The sequence below is a fragment of the Diospyros lotus genome, chromosome 1 (assembly GCF_014633365.1).
Source record: "Diospyros lotus cultivar Yz01 chromosome 1, ASM1463336v1, whole genome shotgun sequence".
Lineage (NCBI taxonomy): Eukaryota > Viridiplantae > Streptophyta > Magnoliopsida > Ericales > Ebenaceae > Diospyros > Diospyros lotus.
This window is the reverse complement of record NC_068338.1, coordinates 37,605,707-37,616,159: the sequence shown is the minus strand read 5'-3', so window position 1 is coordinate 37,616,159 and position 10,453 is coordinate 37,605,707. Positions and strand designations below refer to the sequence as shown.

The 10,453-nt window shown below is 35.3% G+C and overlaps 1 protein-coding gene across 1 annotated transcript; it reads right to left on the bottom strand.

The window, feature by feature from the left end:
* Nucleotides 1-214: 214 nt before the first annotated feature.
* Nucleotides 215-826, bottom strand: LOC127793262 (pentatricopeptide repeat-containing protein At1g08070, chloroplastic-like). Its single transcript, XM_052324140.1, has one exon. The coding sequence runs from the start codon at nucleotides 824-826 to the stop codon at nucleotides 215-217; it is 612 nt and encodes a 203-aa protein (XP_052180100.1).
* Nucleotides 827-10,453: the final 9,627 nt, after the last annotated feature.

Genomic DNA, 10,453 nt, shown 5'->3' with positions numbered 1-10,453 from the left:
TTTCCTCCAATCACTATATCACACAAACCAACCGAATAATGTATCACTGATGTTTTACCACATACAATCAAATTCTATACAAATTTTCATTTTTTCATCATCCCATCTTCAAAAAGCTAATCCAAACTTCTCATGCAAGCGCAGCAGCTGGTTCATACTTCACAAGACAAATTACTCCCTTTGATTTTGCCTCAAGGCAATTCATGGGCAAATATTATATCCTGGTAGATAGATTATTGCCGAAATCCTCTTCGTGTTGAGCAAGCATGGGAACGTAGCCAGCCATCTTGAGCTTGATGCTCAATTCATCTAAAACCATGTAGATCTCTTGTGACTTAAGGTGTGACTTGTCTGAAGCAACGAACTCGTAAGTAACATCATCAATCTCAATTATGCTGCAACCAGGCAGTTTACATATTCCATTTTGCAGCAGCATCTCTCTAATTGCATTAACGCCGTTAAATCTTCTAGCCGCTGCATATAAATCCCCTAAGAGCACGTAAGATCCATCCATCGCGTTTATTTGAGCTGTCCACTCACCAGTCTGAATATCACCATAGATACTGCATGCGCTGAGCAGTGCTCCCCACATAATAACATTGGGCTTGGTCTCCATTCTGTTAATAAGCTCCCTGGCCTCTTTTATGAGCCCCGCACGGCCAAGGAGGTCAACCATGCAACCATAGTGCTCAACTTTTGGGCTGATCTTATAATACTTCATCATATCAAAATACTCTTTACCTCTTTCGACCAAACCGGCATGGGCACAGGCATGTAATACAGCAAGGAAGGTGACAGAATCCGGTCTTGTTCCTAATTTTTTCATCTCATCAATGAGCTCTATCACAGGTTCAGCTTGCCCGTGGGAGGCATAACCGGAGATGATAGCATTCTATGTAGCCACATTCCTCTCACCCTCAGGCAGATCTGATCAAATACTTCTCTTGCCTTCCCTACAAAACCACATTTTGCATACATGTCTATCAAAGAGGTCCCAATATGTGCATCCCAGATTCCACTCCTCTCAGAAAATTTCCGGACACAGATTCCCAGGTTAAATGCACCAGTTTGTGCACAAGCAGATAGCAAGGCTGAGATAGTAAACTTATCTGGTTTCACATTTGACTTGCACATTTCGCTAAAAAGATCAATTGCTTGGTGCAGAGACCCTGCTCGAGAATACCGACAGACCAATGAATTCCACACAACTATATTCTTGTCTGGCATGATCTCAAACAATTTCCTTGCATAATCAAAACGCCCACATTTTGAGTACAAAACAATTAACGCAGCAACAAATTTTACTTGTATACCCAAGTCCATCTCTTTGACAGCATAACCATGAAATCCTTCGACACCGTACACACCGAAATCATACTGTCCACTCATTGGGTTTAACCTTCCATCATCTTCCTGAAAACCTCTAAAGCTTCCAAAACCATCCCTTCTCTTGAATAACCCGCTATCATAGCATTCCAAAAGACAACATCTTTCTCCGGAAATTCATCAAACACCTTGCGAGCGCTCCCAACGTCGCCACACACGGAATAAAAACTACGCAAAGAACTCTGCAAAAACCGGCCCCACTCAAACCCAGCTCTCACAATCAGCCCACGAGCCTCCCTCCCTTTCTCTACAGCGAAAACATTAGCACAAGCTCTGAAAACAAAAGGGTACGTGTAATTGTCCGCCGCAACGCTTTCGCTTGCCCGCATTTTGTTGTACGTGAAAATCGCCGTAATTGGAGTTCCCGACGAAGAATAGACCTTGATCGTTGTATTCCAGACGAAACTATCGGCCTCACCGGTTCTATCAAATAGCCTAGTCGCATAATCAACACATTCGATGGTTAGAAACGAAGTAACAAGCTTGGTTAGGATGAATTGGTTGTAGGCGAGGTCAAGAATGACGGATCATGCGTGAATTAGCTTCAGTTGTCGAATGTACGTACATGTTTCGATTGGGGTTAACAGAGATTTGAGGCTTTGCGCTCTCATCCGAAGAGTGGGAAGGCCAAGCTCAGGCCATGGGGTGTTGGCGTCTGAGCCGATTCTTAATAATCACAATTCCTGGAAAATCAAAATTTGTTGATGAATCCATGTACCATCATTATGGGCGCTGTTATGTTGCCCACATGATGGCCCCCCTTGATGATGGGGCTTAAGATTTATCCCGCGTGAGTAAATTTTAAATATTTTATCTAATACATTAAATATTAATTAATACGGGATTATGAATTCTATGAGTTTTAAGTCATTAATTAATTATATATTAATTTAATTAATGAAATGATCAAGATTATAAACATTAAGTATATATATATACATTTTTTTTTTATGTTGCTCAAATAATATTAAAAATAATTTTACTTATTTAAAAAAGAACTTTTAAATTGTCCCGCCAAATAAACACTTAGATGAAAATGTTTTAAAATTTTAATGATTGAACCCCTTGGCCCAATTAATTTGGGTAGGCCCAATTCGCGAGCTGCTGTTTTTATTCTGCGAGCGAGCACTCGGCAGCAGCTCTCCCCTTTAATTTCTTTTATCTTATCCCTAGCATGCATATATCATCAAGGTTTCGGATGAAAATAAGAGAGGATTATGGGTAAATAGCCGAATTTTGAGTCGAATCAAAATTATTTTTTGATAAATAAACATATGAAATTAAAAATTCTTTTAATAACATAATGTTTATGTAACAATATTAACGTAAGTTTATAAGAAATAGAATACAACTCCGGGGTAGATGTTTAATTTAGGGTTAGTTTAAAAAAATTAAAAATCAAACTTAAGATGTAATAAATGTACTTTATTATCAACTTATGACCCTATTGGTAGAAAATTTATATATGGTAAATCAATCATCAAGTATATAAGATAGAGGTAAGCAGTGACTAAAATAATTTCACCCAAATGAGATTATCACTTTTAAAATAATTATATACATAAAAATACATATATATATATAGAACATTCCATCTCTTGTTTTACAGCATACACGTCCCAGTCATCCACCCCCCACCATCCCTCTCTTCTTTCTTTTTCTTCTTTGTCTTCTTCTTCTGATTTTTCGTCTTCCAAAACGATCTTATCTGGACGTGACGAGAGCGAGAGAACAAGGGATCGAGGAAGCAGTATTGCACAAGCCTTGCTTTCTTGGCTGCCTCTCTCTCTCTCTCTCTCTCAACAGTCGGGGCTGTGTTCGGAGGAGTACGCGCGACGCTTCGAGCTCTCTGCATGTTTCGTCCGCATCATGCAACAGCAAACATGTATATTTATATATGCTATGCTATGTTAATGGTTTCAATATTTAATTGCCACTGTGACTTCTCTCTGTTTTCTCAGATACATAACCAAGCAAACCACATGTCACGGCGTGACATCTCACAGCCACACGTATGTATGTCTTCATATCACTTAATTTGCCGGAAAATGGTAACTTGGGAAGAAGAACATTTTCACACGCAATACCCACCGTTAGTCAACTTAATTGTGTGGTGTGGTCTAGTATTATTATTATTTGCAATAAAGAATTCACATAAGACGATGAGGATGAAAAATTTGTTGTTGTCGTCGTTTTTTGAAGTGTGCATTAAGCGAATTGATATATATTCATGGAACATGGCCCGAAACATATCTCCTTTTGCTCACCTATCACGTCACCAGGCAGCATTAGGTGGTGGGTGGGTTGGAATTGGAATCCTTCTACTCGAACTTCTTTGAATTCAAGCCCCATTCTATGCACCAACTCTCACTTTCTTCTCTGAGAGCGTGCACTCACAAATTAAGCACAATTGTTACACTATATCAGCACTGATCTCATACGAGGTTTCATGCGCGACTGATTCCTTCATTAATTTTATATATATATCAACAAATTAACACCCAAAATTGTCAATTTAATCAACCTTTAACAGTTTGAAAATCGATTGCATGCGTCTAATTATTTTCATGCCTGTCATGTCAACTTAACCCCCTACTCTCCTAGTCCTCTGCTAGATCGATGTTGTTGCTTCTGCTTCCTGTGTTCATAATCATGATGCAACTGAATTTAACCTGGGAAACAAACAAGGCCTAAGTTCCTTTCCGAAGCGACGTGCAAAATGGGACTTCGGCATTGACCATCAAAGGAGAGGGCATCTCGTTTTAATGCTTAGGTGTGGGAGAGCTGAATAATCCAAGGCTCTGTTTGGGTGACCTCTAAAAAAAAAAAAAAAAATCACTTCTTTTATCTACTTTTGAGAGAGGTAGAGATGGGTGGTCTTGTGGTCCAAGAGAGGGAGCTTTTTGCTAAGTGCTTTGGTGGTCCAGTCCATAACGAAGGCCTCATTTGAGGGAAAAGGAGGACAAAAGAACATTTGGATGACAAGAGGGGATGGGCTATAAATGCACATTCATAGGACAAAACTCATTCATGTCACAACCTTATCCACATCAAAGGTTCCAAGCCAAATCAAAACCCCAACAACATGCAATTATGTGATTCCTCAACCATCATTTTTTGTTGTAATTTGATCGTGTTAGCCTCTAAATGCACCACAAAAAGGCCCCTCAAGCATCTTTCTCATCAAGGTTTATTAGTTGTCAAAGAAAATGCATCTCTCTATTATGCATTTTTAAGTTACTTTTATTTAAATATTCTCTTATAATTATCTTGATACCAGACATTATTCTTTTATAGGCACAATAATATTATATTCGGGGTTAAATGTGATTCTAAAAGCATAAGTCTTTTTGAGTCAATTTAAAACTAAAATTTTTGATTAGAAATATAAGATCCATCATTTTGGATAAGGCAACTGATCCCATCGCTTGTGGGGCAGGCCTTAGCCTGTGGTCACGCGTATAAATTAGACACTCCAATGTTGATGCATTTGAAATTACACGTCTTAGAGCGACATAATGCAATGTGAGTACTATGGCAGTGGCTAAAGTTTGTGATTACTACTGTTTGTCTATTTGTTGCACTATTTCTGAAGATAGATAGAGAAAAAGCAAACTTTTGCCTTGGTTTGATTTGGACCCAAAGGGTGGAATTAGGTTGGGTCCTGTGCCAAAGGAGTCTGACTAGTTTCCTTGTACATGTGATTGCAATTGGACTCAATGGGCTTGGGCACAGTTCAAAGTGAACATTGATATTGGAAGATCCTCCAAGGTCTTGTTTGGATTGGAAAACAAAAAAAATTGTGACTTCTTATCAATTGATGATGCCACTTGTACCTGTTTAGAATTTGATGAGATTGACCCTTATAGACATCAACTTTATTGCGATAATGACATGTTAAAAAAAAAAAAAAAACACATCATTGTCGGCTATGTTTAGGTGTCTAAAATTAGGATAACCCTCAAGTTTCTTTACGGCCTATCATGAGAAGATAGATTTTTTAAACCATCCTAATATTATTCAAAACTCTATGAAAAAATTATGCTTCTTCTAAATTAATACACTATTAATTCTTCTACCATTGATAATTCTCATTTAAAATAATTTTGTAATGGCGCCAGCCACTTGTTATTTATAAAAAGTTTTAAATACTTTTTTAAATAAATACGTTACAATTGTCACTTTTCTTTTATTCATATGTATAAACTGCTTTGTTTTGAAAAAAAATTGATTGGTTCTGTTATGTTTTATATAATTTGTTGTCGCATACCCAATGCATGCAACATTATGTTCATGTAATAAAATTAATATATTTTTCTTTTTTGATGAATAATTTCAACCAAATACTGTCCACTACCTTCATGAAGTACTGTGAGAATCTTTTAATAGTTTGAGAAATTAAAATAATTGTTTGGTTCACATATGACAAAGGTAAATTAATAATAGTACTACGGAAAGAATATACAATAGATCTAATTTCATCTAGACCGATAGAAAGAATATTAACAATAGTACTATGAAAAGAATATACAATAGATCTAATTTCATCTAGACCGATAGAAAGAATATTGTGAGACTGAGTGCAATTTAATTTCTATGCGAGACTATATAATAGTTTGTATTTATACGAGAGTCCAAATTTTAAGATTCAACTCATAATAAATTTGTTCATTCATCTACACTGACAAAACAAGTGGAATGCAAATTTTAGGGAAGATAGAATGGTCTGATCCGAAAGTTATTTATGTATCAAAAACTCCTTGATTTTTTTTCATGTTTCAAAAAAAAACTTTATATAGCTGACATATATATAAGTATAAAAAATTGCAACTTAAAATTCAGTATATGATACATTCACAAAAGTAACGCAATAATACCTCAACGTTTCATTTCAATACAGAACTGTATCTGGTCGGTAGGTTAATAGTTAATGTTATATATTATTATTACATCATGTGCATAGTGGCAGCATTTTTTTATGACTATAATATTATAAGCTTTTGTATGGCAGTTGATTACTCATCAAAGCTCAATCATGAGGAGCCCAAATCGTAATTATTTACAATAATAAATTACATATTATTGCTAGTTAGACTAGGCATGTCTTAATTTTGATTAGTAGCGTGGAATATGATTTGGAGTGCATTCCTATGTACACTCCTCTTTCTTGTGATAACATTAGAAGATGAATAGATACTTGACTAAATGCGCTACAATAATAAAGACTTCTACTCGTGTTCCACTTATGATTACAATTGTTGGATGCTCCACAAAAATTTATACCTGGTCAGACTCGATTACTTTATTTTATCGTGTAATACGTTTTGTGTAAATAATTATTGATAAATTATTTATTTATTTATTTTTAAATCGTGTAAGATATATAATTAGGGATAAGCATGACTCATGGACTTAGTAACAAAAGACAAGGTGACATGTATTAATAGAAGCACTAAAATTTTTTAATGTTAAAATTAATTTAAATTATTATACAATAAAATAATTTTGAAGTTGTATTAATAAATATATATTATTAACTTTTGTTAATAAATTTTGATAAACATAAAAACGAACTAAATTTTAAAATGACTTGAAATTTAACCATTGTAATTACAAAATAAAATAAAATATCATGATTAATTTATTATAAAATAATACAATTAAAAGACTAATAGTATAATTTTTGCGATGTTTAGAGGAGTAAGCTATGGGTAATTTGTGTGTGGGTTGCAGACTTGAATGCAACGTGGAAAAGGAGAGTGGATGATATTGGCTTGTGAAGAAGAATACAAAAGTAGAGTTAAAAAATGTTTTGTCACAAATGATGAGAGATGACACCTAAAATAACAATCCCAGTAGGGATTAGTAAAAAGTGGTGATTTGACGCACAAATCACGTAAATTTTAAATTCCACAAATACCCCTACTCGTAGGCCATCTGTCCTCACTCCTAGCCTCGCCTAGCCTAGCCTAGCCTCCTGGTAGTCCACTAGAAGTAATTGTTGTTCTCGACAGTGATACAGTGATATAGTTAATTTCTCAAATTTGTAAACGTGTCATAATTGATTTATTAAATATTAAACATTAAATTTTATTAAAGTAAATAAGTAAATATATATTCGAATGGGGGCCGAGGTGGCATACCATTATTAACACCAAAAAATAATGTTAATCTATTAAAATATATCATATTTCCAGAGAGAGAGAGAGAGAGCAGAACATGAAGACAGTGGGGTGGGAGCAAAGAGCTTTAGTTGCTGGCGAGACACTGTCGTGTGACTGACGAAACAGCAGCAGCAGCAGCAACTGCGGCTGTTCAGTCTTCAGAAGAAGAAGGAAATCGAGGGGTGGTCCCCACAGTCCTGCCCTTGTTTACTTTTTCCTTATTACAGTAACCCTAACGCACACTGGTCCCCCCCCCCCCCCCCTCCTCCTTCTCTACAGTGGTCCCCCCTGCTCGCCAGTCGCCAGATTGTCATCATCGTCGGTGGACCCCAACGCGCTGCGGGGACCGCCAGCCCGAAACAGTCTCTCTGTTGATTAGCCGGCGGCGGACCATCCATATACACACCACTTAAAATAAATATAACAAATTAGAATTACAAAAATTAAAGCCTTTCAACATTCCCTAGCCCGAGAGAGAGAGAGAGAGAGAGAGAGGGAAGAGAGAGACAGTGGTCCCATTGGTTACTCCTGGCGATGCGAAACGTGGCGACTGTTGATTGGGTGAAGTTGGCGAGTGATTGGAGCTGGTCCCCACCCTTGTGGTCCCAGCGCCCACAGCTTGCCGCGTGTCCTCGCGGGGCGGTCGTTGTCTATCTCCGCGAGTGGCGGAGACGCAGAGTGTGTATGTGGGGTTACGGTGTTACGGTCGCTGGCCTTCTCCGCAGGAATTTAATTTTCTTTCTTCTTTTTTCTTTTTTTTTTTCAGAATCAGAAGCAAATAAATAAAAACGACATTGGTTGTAATTCTCTTTCCGACCAATTTTCTATTCTTTGAAATTTCAAACATGCTTTTAAATGCGCAACAAATATAAATTGCTTTTAAGCTGAATAAAAAGGACATAGATAAATGCATAAAAAACAAATAATAGTTATATGCGTTTTTAGACGTGAATAATTCTTGAAAAATGATAAATTAAATTTTTTATAATTTCTATGCATGTTCTCATCTGCCCACATTAAAATTTCTCATAAGACGATGAATTGAAAATATTATAATTTTTATACATTGTTTTTATCCATTAGCGTGAGGAATTTTTATAATTCCTGTTATCTAATTTTAAGGTCATTTTTTTTTTATAAAATTAAAAATAAAAAATATTATGTATTGTCTTCGAGTGTCAATATGGTGAATTCTCATAAAATGAATAACTATAACTATTATAATCTTTATGTATCATTTTTACGCATTGATGTGAGAAATTCTTAATTAAAAGATAAAAAATTAAAATTCTTATAATACCTAAACCAAAATTCCTATAATTCACATGCATCTCGTCACTTCGTTGATTAACGGGGGAATTCCCTTATGATGAAATCTTCGTAATTTCTAGCACCGTTTTCACATGTCAACGTGAAAAATTATCATAATTCTTAAACTAGAATTATGTAATCCTTGTGTATTGTCTTGTGCCAAGATGGGAAATTCCTTTATGGATGAAAAATCAAAATTCTCGTAATTCTAATACACATCTTTATTTGTTGACATGAGAAATTCTCTTAAAATAAAAAATCAAAATTTTTGTAATTCTTATACATTATCATCACTTGTTGATATGGGGAATCGCTCTTAGACGGAGAACTTAAAATTTTTATAATTATTGTGCATTGTTGTCACATGCTAATGTGGGGAATTACCATAAGATAAAGATCTAAAATTTCTATATAGTAATTACCTATACATTGTTTTCACATGTCTTGTGTGGAGAATTCTTGTAAGATCAAAAACCTAAATTCTTATAATTTTCATGCACAATCATCTTAGGAACCTTTGTAAGACAAGAAATGAAATTCTAATAATTTCTAAATTGAAATTTTTATAATTTCACTACCCTATCTTATAAGACGAAGAATCAAAATTCTTATAATTCTTAACATTATTGTCACATGCATCCTGATATAATAATATTTTATATTTTCATGCAAAATCTTGTAAGATGAAAAATCAAGATTCTTGCACATAATGTAAAAAATTCCTTATTTACAAACATTAGGAGATCAAGATGATGTATATATATATAAATTCCTTATATCAACATACATAATCGGCACACCTTTCTAATTTAAAAAATTATTATTCTTGAACGTGATACATAAAAAATCCTCACTTTGAGCACATGGAAAAACCATCACCTTAACACATATAATTGGCAGATATTTTGAATAACACAAAAAGTTAATATTCATGTAAATAAATTAAAAATCTTAAGAAGTTTTACCGATCAATATATATATATATATATGTCCGATTTATCATCTCATTCTTTCTTTCTTTCCTTTCAACTCTTTAATTAATCGACCACACAATTAAATTGGCTGTACCTGCCCCATCTAGAAGAGGTGACGAGGACAAAAGGAACTCCAATTTAATATATAAGTCGACAGATTCTAAGTCTAACCTTGCTACTTCAGCGAAATAGGGACATTGAATTTTCTAGAGATAATTAATATATAATAATATAATATAATTCTTTTTAGATGCATAGCAGATATTTTTCTATTCTATTCTATTCTATTCTATTAATTAAAAGCTATATATATATATATATATATCTACCCAAAATCGCAAGAATTCTTCCATCCATGGCCTGCGCATTAAGACAATTATTAGTCCTCCACCACGACCGCGCGCACCCAGAGCGCGTTGGATAGAACGAAGTCAAATCAGGTTGTAAAACCACGCCTTCGCACCTACGTCAATCCTTAAAGTCACACGTCGTACACTTCCAAATTTCCAATCAACTATACTTGGCTCCCCCACGTGTTCCCACGCGCCTGCCCATCCCAACAACTGCTCCGCCGACGGATCGTATTAACCCGCCTCCCCCTCCTCCCCCTCCCCCTCA